The sequence below is a fragment of the Melopsittacus undulatus genome, chromosome 5, assembly GCF_012275295.1.
Source record: "Melopsittacus undulatus isolate bMelUnd1 chromosome 5, bMelUnd1.mat.Z, whole genome shotgun sequence".
NCBI classification, from domain to species: Eukaryota; Metazoa; Chordata; class Aves; order Psittaciformes; family Psittaculidae; genus Melopsittacus; species Melopsittacus undulatus.
In genome coordinates, this window is record NC_047531.1 from 60,954,930 (window position 1) to 60,978,699 (window position 23,770).

The 23,770-nt window shown below is 42.8% G+C and overlaps 1 protein-coding gene across 1 annotated transcript in view; it reads right to left on the reverse strand.

The window, feature by feature from the left end:
• PLXNC1 (plexin C1) overlaps positions 1 to 20,202 on the reverse strand; it is a 72,262-nt gene extending 52,060 nt beyond the window's left edge. Inside the window, exons 1-4 of the mRNA XM_031043726.2 lie at positions 19,252 to 20,202; positions 8,105 to 8,227; positions 6,271 to 6,405; positions 4,163 to 4,263 (exon numbers count right to left, since the gene is read on the reverse strand). Of these exons, the coding sequence (XP_030899586.2) occupies positions 4,163 to 4,263; positions 6,271 to 6,405; positions 8,105 to 8,227; positions 19,252 to 20,202 (1,310 nt within the window). The remainder of the gene's footprint in view (positions 1 to 4,162; positions 4,264 to 6,270; positions 6,406 to 8,104; positions 8,228 to 19,251) is intronic.
• Positions 20,203 to 23,770: the final 3,568 nt, after the last annotated feature.

Below are 23,770 nucleotides of genomic sequence, written 5' to 3' on the forward strand. Positions count from 1 at the left end.
TCAGTCTCTTATCTCTCTTCATATTACTGAGATCACAAAGGTCCATCAACACTACAGATTAAGAACCACAGAAGATGGGATCTGTAGTCAATGGCTGTGCAGAAACCAGATGCTTGGATATGTACAGGTAGGTAACTCTCACTGACAATGACACATAGGAAAGAGACATCCTACAGTTTCTGACAGGCTGAGAATGGTGATATTGAGGATGCAAGGCAACACACTTAAAATATTTGGAACTAAACAAGTGTATGCATTTCAATGACACTAATACTAAAAAATTTAAAAAAAAAACTATGAATGAAGCTGAATACATAAAACTGTCCTAGGACAAAGTTATTCACTGCCTTAGACTGCCTGAGGGAAATGAATTGTTTCCCTCAGTCTACAATGAATAATCTAAGAGTATATGGCAAAAAAGTAATGCCACCCAGGATGCAGGGTCGTGCTTGTCTTCAGACCAGGAAAAATGTGCCTTTTATTGCTCTAAAAGCTGACCTTTAACAATCAAACAATGTGCTCTGGAGAACAACCACTTCACGGGACGCAGTCACAAAGGGAGCAGTAGAGTATCTGATGCCCCTCAGTATAAATTCTTGCAATAACCTTCCACAGACCAAGAATAATGTGAATTCCACTCACCCAAAGATGAGATTATTTTATTATTTCCCTATTTTTAGACAACTGACACTGTTTGAAAGCACACTGGAATTAATATAACAGATGAATATTATTTGAGAACTATGTGGTTCTAAAAATTAACATACAGACTCAGACAATTCGAAGTCTGGCTTTCCTGAAAAGCTGGACTGGACCGGACCCTATAGAAGTACGAAGGTGTGAAATCCTATGATCAGATTTTAGATATACATAGGTATACAGTGAAAAGCAGAGTCAAGATGTTTTTTAACCTTTCACAGCAACCTAGTTCTTTATACGGCTAAGGATTCCTCTTCACAATTGGGATTGAGTTCCTTTTATTTCGGTAACACAATACCTATGCATACTGGTTAATTCATATTTACTTAAGTCTCTGCTTCACTAATCTTGTATTAACTACATAGCCTACTGAGTTTGCCCTGTCTGCCTTGTTAAAACATACCGATTTCCTCATGGAATGAGAATACAGTTTCAGGAAAAGATTTGGCTTCCTTTTTCAGGGTGGCAGCCCTGAATGAAGTCCACAGATGTCATGCACACTGACCAAATTCAAAAGTGGGTCTGGTCATAGCAGATAACTGAGGCATATCACATTATTTCCATATGGTAAATAAATGTAAAGCATCGGTGCTTTGTATTGGAATAACTTCAGCACACTTTAGGTAAATCTGATTCATCTAGAGAAAATCTATAAACATTGAGAGGAACCACACAATCCTATGAATAATTGTTTTGAATGACTGTAAGTGAAAAAAAGAATGGATATATTTGTTCCTATGGAAGAAAGAGTAGAAATGAAGAGTAGAAACATTTTGTTTCATTTTGCTTTCACTTGCAATAAGATGTGTAGATTTTTTCATCAAAATACTGGATTTGTATTGACACAGTCTTTAAAATCAAGCACTTCTGGGAAGTTTTATTTTTAAAAAATGAGTGCATATTTAATATAAAATTTATTTCCCATTAAAGTATAAAACATATCACTGATCTCAAAATTATTGCGGAATATATTGCTTTAGTGGACATGGATGAATGTATTTAATTAAAATATTGTCTAAAACCATGTCTTCTTTTTCTAAAGCTTCACTCAGTGCTCTCTCTTCACAAGGCCAAATATTTAATGATGCTAAGTATTTCAGAGTGAAAAATTTCATGGGTGTTGAACACGATTCATATTATAGCAATTATTTTTTTTTCAAAAGAATACATTGTTTCTGTTTCAACCAGATGGAAACTTTTGGTGATTCCCCTCATAATGGGATTTACTGACTAATAACTGTTATTCACAGCTCTTTATAAGGTAAGGAAAAAGTTAGCACTGTAACATATGCAGTTTCTAACAAGGTAGCAAAAAAAGAGTTTGAAGAAAAGACATTACAGAATGCCCTCTTCTAGTAACTAATTTTGCAAACACAAAAAATAAGCAAAACCACATTAACACTGAAACAAACCAAAATCATAGAATCACAGAATGGTTTGGGTTGGAGGGGACTTTAAAGACCATACAGTTCCAAGCCCCCTGCCGTGGGCAGGGACACCTTCCACTAGATCAGGTTGCTCAAAGCCCTATTCAGCCTGGCCCTGAACACTTCCAAAATGGGTCATATTAACTTTCTATAGAAGGCTACTAGTGGATTTCCTCAAAAATCAATCTTGCAACTACTTTTGTTTAATGTTTTAATCACTGATAAGCTGACATTAAAGAAAGTTTACACTGTCAACATCTGCTGATGATACAAAATTGGGAACATTACCACGCAGAGGACGATGACCATCACAGAAAAACTTGGATAACCTTGAAATGGGATGACATATCAAAGTATAGAGTACAAGAACATGCATCTAGAGCAATAAAAATCTCACAACCCCTATGCGTTATAGAGTGGAAACCCATCAGTTGGAAAGAAAACAAAGAGAATGACCTGGGGCATTATTTGATGATGGATGACTGTGGCCCATCAATGTGAAGCTGTTATGAAAAAGACGTTTGTAATCCTAGGACACACTAGTTAAGGTGCCTCCTGGACAGACTGATTAAACACCTTTGAGCAGGGCACAGCTGGTATCTCTTCTGGAATACTATGATAATTAGTTCTGGCCATCTTTATCTTAAAAGGTTGCATAAACTTCATAGAAGCGCTACTGGAACAGAGTTAAGAAAAGAGAATCTTATGTGAAAAGATACTAGTGACGTTAGCTGCTTCAACACACCGAAACAGAATTGAAAAAAGAGACTGCTTCCACAATAACACTGAGGAAGTGTGATGGAGGGGTGTCGTGGTTTAAACCAAGTCCCCCAACTCCCGGAGAGTTAGGAAGGAGAATCCAAATAATGTAGCCCCCACGGATTGAGATAAGAACGGTTTAATAGCTAAGGCATAACACAATAATCACTACCGCCATTTACTACTACAAATAATAATGATACAGCCAATAACAAGCGAAAAGAATACAACACCCCACCAGCCACCGACCCATAACTCACTCCACCCTGCCCGGCCGAGCACCGCGTGCTCCCTCTTCCATTTTCCTCTCTTTCCCAGTATGCATCCTGGGCATCACGTGCTATGGTATGGAATACCTCATTGGCTAGCCTGGGTCAGGTGTCCTGTCTCTCCTTCCTCCCGGCCTCCCCTCCTCCACCTGGCTGGAAAAAACCTTGAACAAAAACACCCTCAAAACATGCTCAAACCATGACAAGGGGGGATCACATACTTAAGCCAAGGTGATGTGAGCACCAGAACAAATGAGTATAACCTGTCCATGAACTTACAAATAATGAAAAAGAGCAGTCAGATTTTAACCAGCAGGAAAATGAGACTCTCAGTCACACAACCAGGCCAGGGAGGACAAAAAGCCTATCTAAATTTAGGATTAGTTTATCCTAAATAATAAGATTAGAATAAGTTTACATAATGTGGTTGCTTGCAATTGCAAGACTAGGCTTGATGACCGAGGAATTTCTTCAATCCAGGCCAAAGACATGCAACAGCTTTCAAACCTGCTTCGAAGAAAGCAGCAAAACTAATGACTCAAATGTGGGGATGAAACATTTAGAAAGAAATTCTCCTCTGACCTAAACCAAAGACAGTGATTCCAAAGCAAAGAACTATGAATACTGAAGACAACTGAGCACCTTTTCCCCATTCACCCATGCAAGTTGCTCCCAGCTATTAAGATGCTTCAAGCATGAGTACAGAATTTTATCTATCAACCTGGAAAGCAAAACCAGCTGTTCTATAAACAAAGTAATTTCTTCTTCTTAGCCCAACATATATTCCATGATTAGGTCTCAAAAATTTGAGGGTTAACATGGTCTTTAAAAGGTGTGGAGTTCCCTTTCACATGACAATAAAGTGTCTTACATTTATGGCTATAACTGATTCCATAAAAATTCACAAGATATATAATCCTGATGCTGAATAGCCCCAAGGCAGCCAAAATGTACACTGACTGATAATTCATTCCTCTTATATAAAAGTGTAAAATACAAAAAAAATACCTTTGAGTCAAAGAACACCACCCACAGTACGGATCCTTTACAGATAAGCATTCTTGCTCGGAAATATATCTACCGCAATTCGCAACTGGTATTCTTCTCACCTAAAACCAAAGAATGAAGTAACACACTGAATTAAAATAACCTCCATAAACCAGGAAATTGAGGGTTACCATTAAATATCTGACAGCAACCAAGCACAATCCCACTGGGGAAGTTTCCCTATGGACTACCCTCTGTCAGAAGACCTTTGGATAGAAATATGCAGCCTATTTTACACACGTTGTATTTTGCCATCAGATGATGAAACACTTCTGATAATGACAATTTGGTTCTATTACTCAAAGGCCAGCACGGACAGATTAATGCAAGAAAGACTGATTAGCATAGTGAATTATAGATAACAATAGAAAAGAGGTATATTTTACAAATGATGCTTTGCTTAGCAGAACACCATTTTCCTCTCATCAAAACAGATTTTTAAATGACTGATGAAGGTGCATCCAAAAATGCATGCACAAAACAAAATGCATCTGTGTTTGCATCACCATGTCAGGTTCCTGCATGTGCACACTAGAACAAACACATGCAACTACTCAGCATGCATGAAAATGCCATTTCAATAAATAAATGTAGATAATTGCAGCTATATTGTATGTAGCTATACTTGTACATTCAGCTTGAATATCCTAGCCAGCCATTTTCAGAAAAGGAAAGGAAAAAGAAAAAGAGAAAGCTGATTACAAAAATTGAATAAAAATACAAATAATGTTATTAATCACAACATTAATCAATAATCTTAGAAAAGTATTCCTTATTCAAACCTTTTTTTAACAAACTTTTAAGAATTAAAAATTCCTACTGTTTGAAACAGCAATGAGGATACATGGCTTTCTGCAAAACTGTATTTATTGGGTTTTTCAGCTGTATCTTGTAGAATTCAGTTTATCTGAAGGCATGTGAGATGACCAGTTCAGAAACCAGCCAACATCATAGACTACTAGCAAGTTAACAAAGGCAGTGTAGAAGCCTTATGTAAGCTCCAAGAGATGATCAGAGAGGCATTTATTCCTAAAAGCTGTTGTTCCTCTGTAACTCCTTTACCAATGCTACAGAATATGAAAGTCGTTACTTTGAATATCTACATACACTTTTGACTGAAATTTTGATTCTTTCTGCATTTTTGATGAATAGGTTATTTCAGTCAGGAGTTCTCCTACTAACTTACCCACTCATACAGCATGTTAAAACACTATGTTCACTGCTCGAAAAGGGATAACTGCAAATGAAGGGAACCAAATGCTGGGTAAAATTCTGTCCATCGAAGATAGACAGACAAATTTTACGTTTTCCCTGCCATCTTCCCTGATGCTGGTGAGACAAAGGAATATGCTGAGTTGATACTCAACAGCCCTGATGCAGGACAGGCAACAACAACTGCACCAACTCCTGTGAGCAGCTTTCTCCTTAACATGCAGCTCTGACATGCTTACTCACATGCAGTAGCTCCAGTGATTGCTGAACTCCTTCGCCTCATTTTGCATACACATTAATCACTTCTGATTGTGATTTTGATTTGTTTTAAAATCTAGGCCTAACTGAAGATGATAGGAATTTTATCATCAATTTCAGCAGAACTAAAATTTCTAAACTATAAAATTAATCCCACCTCAAATTAAGAGATTTCTCCACATTAAGAACTCCATAACTGACCTAGCATACCCTGACCTGCCAATACCTGGATTGCTAATTCAGAGGAACTCTGTCTCCAAAGAGTCTACAAGTTTTGTTTGTTATTCCTAGCTTGACTATGCCTGATGCCTCCAGGAAAAAAAGAGAAACAAAGACTCTCAACAGAACAATATATTAAGCATGAATTAAGGGTGTTTCTGTATCAGTGGGCAGCACGATACAGCTATTCAGCTATTCTGAGCTCTGCAGAAGTGCAGCCTAAACTTAGATAACGTAAAGTAGATGTAAAGTTAGAAACTGTAGTTTGGGTATTTTAAGGTCTAACTCTGACCCAAACTGATACTTCACTCATAAAGTGACAGAAATCCTTAAAGCAGCTGTTAGCATCTATTTATTATTTAATTTAATACTGTGTTTACCTTATTGGCAGAGGACAGATAGATGTAGTTGTTATCTACTGGATCAAGTCGAAGTTTGGGGAAAATGGAGGTTTCTTCCTTAATTTCATATAAAATCTCTGGGCAATTAGATTCCATATCCTCATTAAGAATAGCCTGAAACACATCAAATCAAATTATTCAAAAGTCCATTTACTGATCAGTCAGCATTTTAAACAAAAGCATAATTTCAGCTACATCAAAGCTTCTGAGGTGATTTCCTCTGCCCTGATTCAATTCACCTACTGCACTGGCTTTCACACTGCAGAAAGATGGAGGAAAAGATCACCACAAGAGATTTTTAACCAGATTTCATTTTGCACTGAATCTGGCACTGGTTTAGTATACAAAATATCACTTCCACTGAGTATGTTCCTGATTGATGCAGAAACTCAATGCAGAAGATACACCTATATCCCAACCATAATGTGCTACATACTCCTACGAATGGAGAAGAAGGTATTAGCCTTCAAGAAACAAATTAACATCCAGAGATGCATAATGTAAAGAGTAACTTACGCATGTTACTGACAACTATCTCCAGGACAGAATGTTCTTTGTGGCTTCTGTGAGTATACATCTGAGGTGATATTTCTTTTTCTTACCTTGCCCAACTCTACATGTTTCTACCGCTGTTCACATAGAATTCAGGAAAACCAGAGATTCAGAAAATTTATTTTGCAAGATAATAAGCACAACATTGATAGAAGGTTTTTCATACACACGACTAAACAAGGGAGGTATCTTCATGACCTCTACGGTGTTTAGGAGACACAGAAGACTTCCATTTAGAATAGAATCATAGAATCATAGAACAATTAGGGTTGGAAAGGACCTTAAGATCATCTAGTTCCAACCCCCCTGCCATGGACAGGGACACCTCACATTAAACCATGTGACACAAGGCTCTGTCCATCCTGGCCTTGGACACCTCCAGAGACGGAGCATTCACAACTTCCCCGGGCAACCCCTTCCAGTACCTCACCACCCTAACAGTAAAGAACTTCCTCCTTATATCCAGTCTAAACTTCCCCTGTTTAAGTTTTAACCCGTTACCCCTTGTCCTGTCACTACAGTCCCTAATGAAGATTCCCTCCCCAGCATTCTTATAGGCCCCCTTCAGATACTGGAAGACTTCTCTGAGGTCTCCATACAGCCTTCTCCATTTTTCGTTACTAAAAGCTCAAGGAAATCAAGTGGGCAAAAGCTTTTCAAGCTCTCACTATATTCTTCTCCAAGTGTCTGCTTATTAAAACTAAAAATTAGAGTCACCCTTTGCAGTGTAGACAGGAAATGCACATTCTTGCAAAACCCAGTAAAAAAATAAAGCATAAAAGACATTTGACTGGACGGCTGAAAAGTTTAACAATGAGATGACTTTCACTTCCAGGTGACAGATTTAAGCTAGAATAGGTCAACTACTAGAAGCAAAACTTTTCTCTCTAACAGACAGCTATTCACATCATACAGATAGGCTAACAAATAAATATGCTTCTGAAATCTAACAATATTTAATATTTCTCCTGGAAAGTCAAAACAAGGAAGGAAACAAAAGACAGTCCATAAATTGACACTGTGGGTACTAGCAGCTGAATGAAATGTTTCAATGAAATTGAAGCAGGGTACATAATTGCTTCTGAAAGTTAAGTTTCCTCTCCAAGTAACAATACAGCAGTTACTTCACAAACAAACAAAAAAGAAAGAGATTCAGGGGACTGTATCTGGTTATAATAGAGTGCCTAAACCGGGAAACATTTACCCACTTGAACACAGCAGCAGTCGATAGAGAAGGGGAGAACCACCACAATCATCTTACCTTCAGTAACTGTCCATCATCTGTTCCCAAAAAGAGAATTATCTGATTCAAAACAACCGTACCATAAACAGCCACTAAACCAGAGTGAATCAAGGTAGGTAATTTCTTGATTGACCGTGCCTCCTGAAAATCAGATATAAGAAAAAACTATTACAAAATCATTCATGTATCCTCAAAACATTAAGAAAAAGAATCCCCTGAAAGATTCTCAGAGAACTCGGCTTTAGACAACACTTAGGGTATCACTTTAACTCTGACACAGTTTCAGGGCAATGTATCATTGGAAATGGCACATGAAATTACTTTTTTTTTAATACATGGCAACTGGTCACATCTGTGATAAAGATCATATCTGTGATAAAGATCACATCTACTGCAGCTAAACCACTGCCCTCAGTGGGACACAGACTTGGCCTAACAGCAGCAAGTTACTTCGCGATGGAATTTTTCTTTTTTCAAACACAGCCCTTGGGTTAATCCTGAATTGCTAGTTCTTCTCAACGAAGAACTCATCACCTTACTGAACCTACCATGAAGGTACAGATACACTCAGTAATCACTTTTAAAGGCAGCAGACATACTGAAGAAAGGAGCCACTTCAAGCACACAGACATTGGTGTATGTCAAAAAATGCTGAGCTTCATCCTCTCCTTTCTGGTTTCCAACTTTACACTAAAGGAAGTTGAGACTTGTGTATTATATCAACATAAAATTTAGATAAAGCAGTATAAAGTTCATGTCAGGGAGATTATAAATGTATTTGTGTAAACTTTAAAATCAACATGTTACCTACAATTCTCCAACCAAGCTGGAGGAAGTAAAGTGGCAAACACACGTAAGCAGCTCATGAAAGAAAACATTGTGCAGGAAATCTTTGTATCTTGTGGAAGGAAAAAACAAGCCAAATAACCCCAACTGCAGATGAACAAAAGATGATTGCTGAAAGGAAGCCCTGATGTGTGAGAATAAGGTCATTTGCCAGGCGAGAGGTGGTCTTTGCCACAAACTCCCTACAAGCCGAAGTATCTCACTAACAAGCAGTAACTTGTGCAGTCAGAAGACTTAAAGCAATCCTCTAATCGCTTTAAGTCAATCTCCATGGCAGATACTGCCAAAAGGGGGATATCATCTGCTCTCCAAACAGGTTCAATCGCAGACAACTTTTCTTCCCCTTCCCTTCTATTAGTATAATGCTTTCCAGTGAGCTGAGTTAAGGACTAGAGTTAAGGACCGAGTTAAGGGCTAAGTTAAGGGCTACAGTTACCTGTAAGTCTATCTACCTGTGTACCTAAATGTTCATTTGAGCGATTCTCCTCATCACATGAACGTGTGGCTGCATGGACACTAGCGCTGGCCCAAAGGAGTGTCAGGCATGGAGAGGTGGGGGGGGCAAGAGCTCAGGTAAGAGCAGGTCCTTGGGAAAAAGCCCTGTGGGTCAGCATACGAAGTCCAGAATCTCAGCCTCAAGGACAGATTTCTAAACCTACAAGAACCCTCTGAGTGTGCAAGAACCTATTTCAATTAAATGCACACACACAAAACCCAAGGTATGAGAATGGACCATTAAAACTGACATTCTGCAGAAAGGTGAAAGCATTTCTCACAGTTACGAAGCGCATCCATGACACAGTAACAGCTGAATCCAACCGTCCTGCATGCTAGGATGCTGGCTTAACCCCAAAAACTCTTTCCACATAGAAACAGATTTTTTTTCTAAACTGCAATCCTAAGTCAATTAAAATCTTTTTCAGTCATCTGAATTATTTTGATTAGCTTGCCAGAACAGCCACTTGGAATAAAAGAAGACTTGATTAACTTTCATATTTAAAGATACTATTTTTTCCATGCAGCAGGAAAAAGACACTGGAACTGCCATTTACTGGCACAGAACTTCAGTAAAACCCACTTATGAAATTTCAGTACCATGGAGGTCTATTTTAGATATGGGAGGGAAAAAAAGATTGAGAGCATTTTAGGGTGGGAAAAGTTAACTCACTTTTCTATTAGATCAGAAGGTAATAGAATTCCTGCACTGGCACACACAGTGAGCCTTCTCTTCCATTAAGGAGTGTGAAGGTGAAGCTGTCAGGCTTTCATTCCATCAGAATTAGGATTTCTTTTTTCTGCAGTGCACAGTGTAGTAGTGGAAGGAAAACAAATTCCCCCAGGTTCCTTATGGGCTGTACAATCAGATCACAGAAGAGCAAAGGACTCACCCAGTCTCTGAAAAGCTTTGCTGCCAGATTTTATTTTGACCCACATACTAGTAAAATAACTAGTGTCATATCAGTGCATACTCCTTATCTGACTGAAGAACCAATACTGACAAGTGTGGAAGCCTCCTCCCCTCATTCTGCTTGCTAGAGGGAGGGTCAATGCAACATTGAGCTAATACAGAAAAGAAAGGGAATTTAGACGGTGGGCAGTCACAACAAAAATTTCCTTCTCGCTTCTGCAACCTATTTCTCTAGCTTGCCCATTCCCTCCAGGGTGCAGCTGCTGCTTCCACCCTTCTGTCACCCCTTTTCCATGTGCGTTTATTTTTTTAACAAGCCCTTTACCTCTTCCACTGTGACTAATGGGGTTAAGAGCACTGTAGGGCCTTCCTGAGCTTTTTCTTTCACAGTGAAATCCATCCTTAAAATGCATTTACAGTCTAAACTTCCTTTGTACTTGAAGAGTCACTCATCTCCATGATCATCTATCTTCCTATCCTGTAACATTTTCAGGCTCACATTAAAACAAGAAAAGCAAAAGAAAATACCATACTGTTCTAGAAGACCTTTCTTTTTTAAATTCCTAGTTTTAAACCCTAGTTCTACCCTCTGTTCTGTTCTATAGTCCCTCAAAATCTTGATGTGCACAGCTAAACCTAGGGATTTCCTGAGTTAACCTACACTTTGCTTTTAAGTTCACTCCACTATACTGTTTGGTTATTGGCATGAAAGGTATTTACTCATTTTGCATCTCATTTTCAGATTTATCTCCGTATGATTCCAGCTGCAGGAACCATATTCACACTCCTGCTTTCTGTCTTGATTTCTTCCTGATTATTTTACATTGCATGCCTCAGAGGGAAGGGCAGCATTTTTAGCTTGCAGAGCCCTCATCATATTGCAGCTGGCCAAAAAGTGAAAATAAAGGGTTTGAGCATCAGAGTGAATGAACAGATGCAGCTATACAAAAGGACACAAGACTAGTCAACACTAGAACAATACATACATGTTTTTTTCTAGGGGAAAAAACTTCTGGAAGCTCATTCTTGTTTCTTCACCACCCTTCAACCACCTGCATCAATGATTATTATTGTATGAGAAGGTAACAAACTCAAATACTGGTGCACACAGTGAGCCTTTATTAGGGCTAAGGAATGAGGAGATGAACTGGTTCCAGATTTTATTTCCTGGAGGTTTTTTAATTTGTGCACTGCATAGCAGGGTCTTCACAGAGAACTTGCAGAGGCAAGATATTGAGCCTCATCATGCAAGACAGGAGGGACACTCAGAGGCAATGCTTGAGCCAAGATGGAGAGCTTAGAAATTTGTGACTTCCTGTAGCAGCAGAAACGCCTCTTCTCCATCCTCAGATTTAAGTTTATAGAATTGGTAAAATGTTAAGGGAAGCTTTGAAGTCAACTGAGCTTCAACAAAGCAGTAGCAGAGAGCAAGAAGAAGCAATGGGTGACTCTAGTTGGAGATTCCTTCCTGTGAAAGACGAATACACACATCTGCCAAACAGTTTCTGTTACATCTGTTACAACATGTTTCCTTTTTTTTTGGGGGGGGGGGGGGCGGGTGTGGAATCCATTACACTGCAGAGACTGACAATGATTTTCCATTCCTTGAACCACTACCTGTTGTTGCACATCTATGCAGACACTAAAGACATTGCCTAGGGCACGTGAGGACTACAGAGCTCTGGGGACAAAGTGAATGAGATGGGACCCCAAGCTTTGTTAACCCTACAGGGTCAGTGAAAGGTGATTTCTGGATTTGCTACTCACAAACTAGGAAGAACTGACTGGAGATGTAATCAATGGCAGCCTTCACTGCAATAACTGTGAAATAACTGAGTTCAAGATCCTGAAGGTGGTGAGAAAAGAACAGCAGAGTACAAAGCTGGAGACCAGGCAGCTTTGTATTGGAAACAGAAACAAGCAACTAAGGAAGAACAGCCTGGACACATAGGAATGGTGTTAGGACAGCTCAAGCTCACCTGGTTTTGAACCTGGCAAGGGATGTTATGGGCAACAAGAATAGCTTCCATCACCACCTGAGCAATAAAAGAATAATCAATGAAAATGTGCACCAGCTGCTTAATAGGTCAGGTGATTTACTTACAATGGAGTTAGACAAGGCTTTGGACTTTACCAGCAAGGTCTTGTGGTCCTCTGAACTCAGAGTTCAAGGAAGAAAGTACTAGTAGTGGAACAGGATTAAGCCAGGGATCTCTTAAGAAATCTCAGCTTATAGAAGTGCCGGGGGGGGGGGGGGCAGATGGGATCTTTAAAAAGATGCCGAGAGACTGATGACACTGCAAGGCCATTCTCTCATATTTCTAAAGTTGTGGAGATCAGGGGAAGTCTCAAAAACTGAATAAAAGAAAATACTGTACTAATCTTCAAAAAAGCCAAGGATAACCTAAGAACTACATACTGGTCAGTCTTACTTCTTCCCTGGAAAAATCATGCAGCAAATCCTCTTGGAGGCTATTTCTGGACACAAGAAGAAAGTGACTAGGAAAAGCCAGAATGGATTCACCAAGGATAAATCATGCCTGATCAATCTGACGTATTCAAAAGATATGTAGATGTAAGCACTTAGGAACATGGTTTAGTGGTTCAACACCTTCTGTGATGAAATGACTCAATTTGTGGAGGAGGGGAGAACAATGGATGTCATTTACTCTGACTTTAGCCAGGCTCTTGACACCATTTCCCACAGCATCCTTGTATTCAAGTTGAGATGTTACAGTTTAGACAGTAGGACTACTAGATGCATTGAAAAAAATGGATGGATCATCAGGCTCAAAGGCTATTGGTTAATGGTTTGTACTCTATCTAGTCACTGGTTACAAGTGGAGTTCTTCAGGGAACCTGTGATGGGACATGTCTTGCTCAGTATCTTTATTAATGACCTGGAGGAAGACAGTGAAAGGTTCTGGGTTAAGCTTGAATGATATCAAAATGAGTTGATGTGCTTGACTGCAGAGTTGCCATTCAGAGGGACCTGAAGAAGCCAGAGAAATGGACCAAGAAGAACCCCAAGAAATTCAACAAGAACAAATGCAAAGTCCTGCACCTGGAATGGTCTAACCCCCTGTGATGGTAAAGCTGAGGAGGTCCTGGAGGGCAACAGGCTGAATAGGACAGCCATGCAGCAGCAAAGGTTAACAGCATCCTGAGCTGTATCAAGAAGAGAATACCCAGATAAATCAAGGAAAGCAATTATTCTCCTTTGCCTGGCACATGTTCAATTCTATCTAGGATACTGCACTCAGTTCTTGGATCCTCTGTACAGCACTGATCTTGATAAATCAGATTTCAGCAGCTGGTCACCATGATGGTTGGAACCCAAAGCATCCACCCTATGAGAAAAGGCTGAAAGAACTGGGCTGGTTCAGCCTACAGAAGAGACAATTTCAGAGGGACCAGAGAAACATACCCAGGAATAAGCTGCATGCAGGATTAGACGTACGTAATGATGCAGACTGGAACAGGGGCAGTTTCTAGTGGACAGGAGATTAAAATACATCACTATGAGGACAACTAAGATGAGAGGTTGTGCAGTCTCCACCCATGGAAGTTTCAAGATCCAACAGGACAAAGCCCAGAGCAAACTTGCCTGATCTCAGAACTGACCTTACTTTAAGTAGGGGGCTAGATGGAGGCCTCCTCTGAAGTTCCTTCCAACCTGAAAGACTTGGTGATTCCTAGGAAGCAAATCCTCTGTTCAAGAAGCCCCAGACTTTCAGAAGTTTCCAGTAAGAACACCTGGTGAAGTCAGAAGACTAAAAGCAACTCTTTTCACTGGCAGTGTGAGAATTTACAAGTCTCCTATGGTTTACTCCTCACACCGAACAGGGATGAACTGAAAACTCATTGTGATCAGAGAGAACTATTCACTTCAGAAACGTTAACTCTAGAGATCTATGAAACATCAGATGAAATACTAGGAGTCTGGTAATACACAGGAGATTACTTTGCTACTAGAAAATTAATTACAGAATCAATTTTGATACTAAATTATATTTAGAACTCTGTAATTCTTTCCTTAAATAAAAGACCATGAATCATTTTGGAATGAGGTACCACACAAATTCAAATGTCACTTCTGAAAATTAATGGCCGTGATTAAACTGATGTGGCTCTGTTGACTTCAAAATCTCACTTCAGTAGAGGTTTTAACAGCTAAGATTTGTCCTCGGATTCCAAACTAAGCTCACTAAATTAAGGGGCATATACCAACCCACATATTCATCACCCACTGAAAAATGCAAAAAAATGGAAGAACAGTCTGTTTCATATCTTTACTTGCATTAAATAGAAGATGAAAATCCAACCAAGACATCTTATCATTTAGTAACTATCACAGCTACTTAGCCTTTGCACATCATACAATAAATATTTTGGTATTAACTACAGCAACAGGTATAGGCCTGACACTTTATTTTCTCCCTGAAAAACTGCAGAATCCTTTTCTTCCCATGCGACTTTTTTTAAATGGCAAAACTGATTTCCAGATTTGCTACTGTGGTTAGGTAACACACTACAACTCCCTCCTGTTGATGTCCTCTAATTTGAGCACTTCTCCTACTCGTCTGCTTGGCTGTGATCCACAAGATCCTGGGATCTCTGGAAGAGATCTGAAATTCTAGTAGCTCCTGTTCAGCCACTGAACAACAGAAGAAAATTTTCTTAATGTTCACTAGCTACTGAAGCAAGTTCATGGCAAATTCCAGCATTCTCCCTATGTACTGGTTAAGGAGCTTCAATTTCACAATTGTGATTCACCAAAAAACATTTGTTAGTACTCACTTAGCTTTCTGAAAAGAAATGGAGAATGAGAGGTGTCAAATTCACATTCATTAACTAGGGAAATTGTAAGGAAGATGCGCTTATGTACATGCAGGTTGTACCAGAGAGTCCATTAATGCCTACACCTCAACAATGTGGGTACGTAGATAACACTCAAACTAAGAGATATGTAGAACAGAGGAAAACAAACTGAACATGAATCCACAAAATGTTTTCAAAGTAGTTTCATCTAAAACACCACCTGCATCGTGCTAGTTAGGGATCATGTCTCTCGGAATCCAGTATTCTCTATGTCCAGAAGAAACACAGAATCACAGAATCCCAAGGGTTGGAAGGGATCTCGAAAGATCATCTAGTCCAACCCCCCTGCAAGAGCAGGAAAACCTAGAGTACATCACACAGGAACTTGTCCAGGCGGGCCCCGAATATCTCCAACGTAGGAGACTCCACAACCTCCCTGGGCAACCTGTTCCAGTGCTCTGTCACTCTTACAGTAAAGAAGTTCTTCCTGATGTTAATGTGGAACCTCCTATGCTCCAGTTTACACCCATTGCCCCTTGTCCTATCACTGGATATCACTGAAAAAAGCCTAGCTCCATCATCCTGACACCCACCCTTTACATATTTGTAAATACACCCCTCAGTCTCCTCCAAGCTAAAGAAAAACACATCCAACTAGGACAAAATGCTTTCTGCACACTATTGCATGACACAGGATTATCTAGCTCTCATAGGGAGCAACTCCACAGAATTTGTAGCAGTCACATTTTTTTATAAAGTTGGTAAGCAAGAATCTTAATAACAAATTTCAACAACAGATGCAAATATAGCACTAAAACTTCATGCAACTGTCAACTCTGGCCTAAGCAGCAATGCGAGGCTAAGGAGATTACGCACCTACAATAAGTTCCTACAGGATGTGGAGCAATTTAGTTCCAATCCAATGAGGTACTCAAATTCATGCTTAACTTTAAATGCATGGGCATGAAGATGATGGAACTACTTATATGCTTAATGTTAAATATGCCTTTAAGTGCTTTATTGGGTTAGGGCCAGAAAGCTCATTACCTTACAGGCATGAGTTTGGAGTAGAACATGCAGCAGTAGTGTAGCAGGGAATTTAGGATCACAGATACCTTGGGCTAAGTCCCTCTTGCTGTTGAGCTAATCCTTACTGTTGAGAAGCACAGCGCCAACACCCAGTGCCAACACAGTGCAAATACAAGCAGCTGTGTGAGTGCAGACAGGTAGAGGATGTCTTACCTAAAGGTAATCAGAATAATTACAGAAGTCTGAAGAATTACAATATCAGAAGGAAAACAAAGTGCCACTACTCTCTAACGTATATTCTGACTACACACTATATCCCTGCAGTGAAAAACTTGTATTTTCAATTCCTACATAAACTGACAGACTGTGTCTGCAATCTGTGTACTTCATCACATCACCTGAGCTCCAGAATTCATGTGTACCCAGCAAAGAAGGATAAGACCCATAGCAACCTACAACACATGGCATCTGCAATGCAAAAGTCAGGCTGACATTCAGCATGGTCCACCCACCACAGACACTGTACAGGTCTTACATCCCAGGCAATCATAGCACTGCCAACACATGCATTTGCTCAGTCCCAACACTGTTGTTAAAAGACTGGACTTCAGAGCACATGTTCAGTACTGCTCCTTGCTGCTATTCCTACACATTGGACTACAATGTACTCACGACAGCTCCATGCTACAAGGCACTTCTTTCTGGCCAGAGCCACTGCTGGCTACTACACACACTTTGTCCACAAGCTGCACACTGACAAGAGACATGCTGCACACCATCCTCCTGCCAGTTCTGAAGGCTACATGTTTCTGAGTCCAAAAAGAACATGTTCCACATTTGCACAGACTCCCATGATTTGGTGAGAGACAGTAGAAGAATCTGGTCTAAACAACCCAGAAGCAGCAGCATATGGGCCTGTCATCTCCAAACTTACTCTGCAGTAGCCTAGCCTAACCTTCTGTAGTATGAAAAACATTAAAGCTGAACTACATGCAATTATTTCTATGTTTATACACCATAAGCACATATAATTAGCTTAAAAGGGAACCTAATTATCCACATAATGTTATAGGCCATATTACTATGCAACACCCAGATGTCCTGCTATCTTACAAAATCTATCTTCCCTGTCAGTGGTAAACTGTATTTATTGTGCGAAAATATCATGATTAATAACATCACCATAGTTAGGGACATAATGTTAAGCAAACAATCCTTTTAATCACCTTTACATCAGCACTGTGCCCAAATATAATTTACATTTCTGGGAAGGGCAAGCCTTTTGGGACATGAAAGTAACTTTGGAGTCACAGGAGTCTGGTCTGAATCAAACTAATTCATAAGCAAGGGGATTATTGATTTTTCATATTCAGGCACTGAGAGGCAATAGGGATGAGGAGCTGAGAGGAACACTGGTCAGACAGAAATACCCACCTTAGCTTTACCTGCATTTACTGTATGAAATCCATGAAAGTCTTCTGTTTTTTAGTTTTTGGTTTGCAAGCTCAGAAAGCACCTTCTGAAGAAACTCCATGAGTAGTAAGGAACAACTAATGAAAACTAAAAATCCAGCCAGCAGATAGGTATTTTGGGGTAAGGATGAGACTTCAAATTCATTCAGCAAGTCTGCCTTGTGAGAGCATGTAAACCATGTAGTAATCTATAAACTGGCATTGGAAATCAAAGGTTTGGCTCCAGCTCTGTTGTAAGAGTTTCATTATTTACTTCAGCACAGTTGTTTTATCCACATATGGGGTTCTCATTTATAACTATGTCCTCTAACACTCGCAAGAGTCTCACAGCTCAGTAGGAAGATGAGGATAACAAATCATACGTGCCCTCCTGTAGTTTGCATTCGGAAGAATCTCAGCACTGTGCTCTGCTATGGGATAGGTTTGGGAAGCCGAGGAGTGACAGTACACCTACCACACGTCTTCCACAGAGTTTTCAATAAACTCCCATTGTAACACAACAAGGATTCAGGGGTTAAGCTGCAAAGTGCTCTAATGGTGGGGGAACTGCAAAAGGCCAGGGCTTGCATGGCTTGCTCGATCCCCTACCGTTCTCCCTGACACTTTCCAGTATTGCTCCTTCAGCCACAGCTCTGAGAAGACTTATGACTGTGACTTAAAAGCACAGCCAGGCATTGCAAGAGCACTTCAAAGAAAGTGAATAATATTTTTAGCTTTTGAATTTATTTTTTAGTTTATTTTTTTACTATTTACCAAGGCCAAAACAAAGCCAGTAGCCTTGCCCACCCTGCCCTCCATTTGCCCAGCTCACCCTCAAAAGGAGGAAGGAGTTGAAGAGTGTTACAGAAGTAGGTGACAGGGGGATCTCCATGTGATACCACTGCCTGGGAAAATGTAACCACACCACCAACAAAGACCTATTGCCTATTGCTGCCTGCTGCGTATATGGGTTTGGGGAAGGGGGTGGCTGCGAGCCCTCTTGAGCAAGGCCAATCCTGGGAAGTTTGGGAAACACCTACCACCAAACAAGCAACCATAAATAACTAGTGAGCAATGGGGATAACAATACACACAGCTCAGTGCACAGGAGTCAATTTGATTGGCTTTTTTTCATTTCTGATGTAGCTGCAATGACATGAGATGTGAATGCACAGAATAAGGTAGGAAATGTTTTATCTAGTCTATATGAAAAATATAGTGAAGTACAACTAATCACTGCCAGAAAAAGGCACACGGAATGGTGAGCCTGAGACTCAGGCCCAGCCCAGGATGCCCTCAGGTGTTTCCTCAGGCATGTCTTTCCCAAGATGTAGGTGTGAATGACATGCCAGGATCTGCTAAGTGGTCAGATTTTCAGAAACAGTGCTGGAGAAATCACTAAATCACCAAATTTTTTGCTGATGGAAACGGGGCTGATGGAACCAGGGCTGATATGACAAACCTGTTGCAGCTCTGAAGTTCCCCAATGAACCTCATGTGCCTTCAGGTCAGAGACACCCAATGACTCATGCACAGTGACACCAGCCACAATAACAGCATTACCCACGGCGTGCAGGACAAGCGCTTAGCAAAACAGTGCCCAGACTTACACAACTATTCCCATTCATGACAAAGTGCGTGGATGCGCAGGCTTGCTCCTTCATCTCCTCCATCCCAAAGATGCACACAGCAGTGGCATTCCAGGCCTTGGCGTCCTGTTTGTAGAGGAAAACACCAACCCACCAGCCCCGCTCGCCCTGGCGGACGAGGCTGGAGGAAACAATGAGAGTCCTGCACCCGCAGTCCAAATACACATGCCCTTGCAAAGTAAGGCCACCCTCTGAGGGGCGCAGCTGGCGCAGGACAGCCATACTCGGTGGCTCCGTGCTGTTGCCTGCCCTGGCTTTCAAGGTATAGTAGGGAAAGAAGAGGTGGTCCCCCCACTGGAGAGCGTCAACAAAGTGCAAAGGCTCGTCCTTGCGCTTGATGATGCCCAGCTCCTCCTTGGACTCCAGGTTGTTCATGCTGCGCACTGTAATGACGGTTGCCTTGTCCGACTGGGAGGGCTCGCAGCCCAGATAGTTCCCATAGCTGCCAGTCGAGTAGGTAGCCGCCACTGCCAGGTACCAGGCGCCAGCCAGCTGGAAGACGACTCCAGCGGTGGAGCCGTCGGGCAGGCAGCTGACCACCTCGCTGCGGTTGAAGCGCTGCCGGTAGGCCGGCTGCTCCCACACCTCACAAGTGCCATCCTTCTGGGTCCAGCCAGCCAGCAGGACACCGTTCCCGCCGGCCTCCACGTAGGGCAGCAGCAGGTTGCTGCGCATGCCGGGGGGCTCCCCGCAGACCTGACCCGCCGCCGCTGGCACCACGCGGTGGCGGAGCCGCAGCTCGGGCCGCAGCTCGTAGAGGCAGCTGCCGCCTGCCACCAGCACGCCGCCGCTGCTCACCTCGATGTTGTCGATGGGGGCCCCTGGCAGCTCGAAGCTCTGGGGGCCGCCGGCGCCCGCCAGCGCCGCCAGCAGGGGCAGCGCCCAGCTGAGGGCGGGCGGCGCCGCCGCCATGGGCGCGGGCTCGGCTCGGTGCCGCCGGGCGCCTCAGGCGGCAGCGGGCGGCGGGCGCCGCTGCGCCATGCTGCGCGGAGGGGGCCGGGCGCGCTGCCTCCGCTGCCGCCGCTTCTCCCTCCGCCGCGGCCGGGCTGCGCGCGGGCGGGGAGTTCCTCTTTCGGGGCGGGGAGGAGGAGGGGGTGCCTGCACGGGAGAGGTGGGCCGGGCTCCTCCGGGAGGGCTGCCCAGCCACCTCGCCGCCGTGCGCCGCTGCTGCCCCTCCGCCCCCCCGGCCCCGCCGGCCCGCCTTGCAGTGGACGGTGGGCGGCGGCGGCGGCGCGGCGGGAGCTCACCTCGGCACCCGGACAGTGGGGGGTCGGGGCTGGGGGCGGCTCCTTCGCCGCGGAGTGGCGGGACGCGGAGGGGGGCGAGACGCGCCTCGCCTCGGGCGGGTCACCTCGCCTCGCCTCGCCTCGCTGCTAGGCGGGGCGGCGCCCCATCTCCGCGCTTCCCGCGACCGCCCGGTCCCACACGGGGAGCCCTCCGGGGCAGGGCGGCTCCTGCGCTCCCCGCTCTGTCTCGCTCCCTGTGACACCGTGCGGGCAGCGCGGCGGGGGGAACGAGGGTGCTGAGAGGGGCAGGCCTGCGGGCCGGTGGGCGATGGGTGTGAGCGCAGGGGCAGGCGCTGCTGATGTGGACGCTGCACACCCGATAATCCTGTTGTGTCCCTCAATGCACTGCACCGCTGTCCTGCAGCCCCGCAGCGCGGTCGGTCGCTGCTACCGTGAGCGGGAAGATTGAGGTGTTGGAGCCCTGCTTAGAAATCTCATGGCCTGAGGAAGAACAAAGGCTCTAGGCTTTCTCCCCGAGTTCAGCGGGGCAGACAAAAAGCCCAGCCCTCCCCAGCTGTGCTGCAGCGAGATGGACGCCCAGCCAAAGCGCGCTGCGGGACAGGTCGGGCTGTGTTGAATGGCGCAACCCATTTACTTTATTTCCTACTGGGCCGTTGCCGGTACAGGCTCAACAAAATGAGAAGTACAAGGCGGCACGCTCAGCTAACGGTAAATTACTGTTTTGCTGAATTTTAAATGAAAACGTGGGTTTGTGAAAGGTAGCAGAGATGCACTTTAGTGTTCTCTCTTGGGTGTCTCTGGGAGCTCTGAGGATGGGCATAGAGCCCGCTGCCACTCTTACTGAGAAGAGGGAGTAATGTTCAAAACTGAGTCCATCTGACCCTCCATTTGCATTGCTTTTATCTTAAAGTAGCTTTGCAGCGGGAATAAGTGGAACTGTAAAAACTAGAACAAAAGTAACCTCTGTCTAACTGAGTCAAGCACAACATTTTCAAGTAGGAAGTGCAATGTAGTTAGCAAATTTTTTATTATCCTTCATTGCTGAACCCAGCAGGGGTTATTGTGCAAGAATTGAAGGTTGCTCTGGTCAGGAAAAATCTTTGACCATCTTGCAGCAGTAAGTATCTAGGACAAATATTACCATGAAATTCAGAGCCCTTCCCCACCCGTCTCTTGTACAGTGTTTAAAAATGCATCCAAAATCTGTAAAATGTAACAGAGGATGTGGAACAGAATTATTGCACAATTTTACTTCTCGTCAGATGCTAAGAGATGCTCTATGTACTAACAAACACTGCCTGTAGCTCCCTGTGCAGGATTGAACTTTTGGCCAGCATGTAAGCAAAGTAAATCCTCATGCCAAAAGAGATTGTGTACAAAAATGCAATTTATACAGCCTTGCAAAGGAGGCTGAATATGTCACCCTGGAGTGCATTATATGCTACCTTGCCTTCTAGTTGCTTTTCAGTGCAGGTACAAAGCTCTCCGTGATCTGTGTCTTGCTCATAACCCGTAAGGCTAACCAGGAAAGTATACCAACCTCCTGCAAAACTCTGTGGTCTTGACCACAGAGCATGTCCAGCAATAGGTCTTCTTCTAGAGACATTCCTCCCTTTGCAAATCCGTCAAGCTCTGCATCTCTTGGCTTTCAGGGCTGACTAAACAGTCTGTTTCTCAGGCTTGATGTCTAAAATAATCCATATGTACATCCTGGACTGACTGATTTAGTTAAATAGGTGAGGCCAAGCTTGTTCTAGTCGTCAAGAACAGCAACACTTCCTAAGGCTGCAGACTTCTCCAGCTGCCAGAACAGTGTTCTGCTTCAAATTTTGCTTATTCTAGGGCCTGGGAAGGCTGGACTGCATACAGCTCATGTAACAAGAAAACAGCATAGTTGTGTGGGGTAGCAGGTACTAATACCGTGAGGTGGGGTAGGACAGGATGGGATAGGAGTCTGCACACCCCACTGTCGTGGTTTAAACCAAGTTCCCCAACTCCCGGAGAGTTAGGAAGGCCAATCCAAAGAATGTAGCCCCCACGGATTGAGATAAGAACGGTTTAATTGCTAAGGCATAACACAAAACCCCTACTGCCATTTACTACTACAAAGAATAATGATACAGCAAACAACAAGTGAAGAGAATACAACACCCCACCAGCCACCGACCCATAACTCACTCCACCCTGCCTGGCCGAGCACCATGTGCTCCCTCCTCCATTTTCCTCTCCAGCTTCTCTTTCCCAGTATGCATCCTGGGCATCACGTGCTATGGTATGGAATACCTCATTGGCTAGCCTGGGTCAGGTGTCCTGTCTCTCCTTCCTCCCGGACTCCCCTCCTCCACCTGGCTGGAAAAAACCTTGAACAAAAACACCCTCAAAACATGCTCAAACCATGACACCCACCATCCCAGGGACAGCCATTGGAGTCCAATTCTGCAGCCTCTTCCCTGCCTGCATCACTTTTCTGTTTCTCTTCTTTCCTCCCTCTGTCTAGGAAAGCGGTATCTTGGACCAGAGCCTCATTTTGCAGTGTTTAGTTTTACACATGCTACTGAAGCAGCTTTGCATTGAGAATTAATGCATGAAGTTTTTCTCATGAGTGGCCCAGTTCTTGAAGTGGCAAGGTATTCTCAATTCCTTTCAAAGCCCCTGAAGTAAATAGGAGCTCCTCTCTTCAACCCATTCTTCCAGAGATACTCATTAGGATTCTGGAAGAGTTGAGCTTCTACGGTTGTTATGGAAATAGAAAGGGAGGCTACAGGTTTATTTTATAATGCTGCAGAGTATAGTATTTTTTATTAGTACAGCAGACCAGAAAACAGTGCAATCAGTTCATGATTGAACTGATTCTAAGATAAACTGTCTGCCTGTTAACGTTACACTTTACAGAGCGTTGCTGTCTAACTGGCACTCCAACCAAAATATCTAAGAAAGCCAGGGAACCAAATTGAGCTTCCTTCACCATCCGAAGAGAGCTTTATATATTTCAGCGAGGTGTAAAAGATCTGAAGGTAGAATGTGAATCACAGTAGACCTTGGTTCTATACATACAGTTTAAAGAGCTCTCATTTAGATCTTCATCAGTGTTAGGCAGAACACATCTTGAATTAACTTACGATTGCTTTCCAGCTGCAATTCATCTGCCTGCTTCCCTTGTCCTTATTTCTCATCTGCATGCTAAATTCCTGTGAATTTATGACTCTTTGGAGAATGACAAAATATTACTCAGT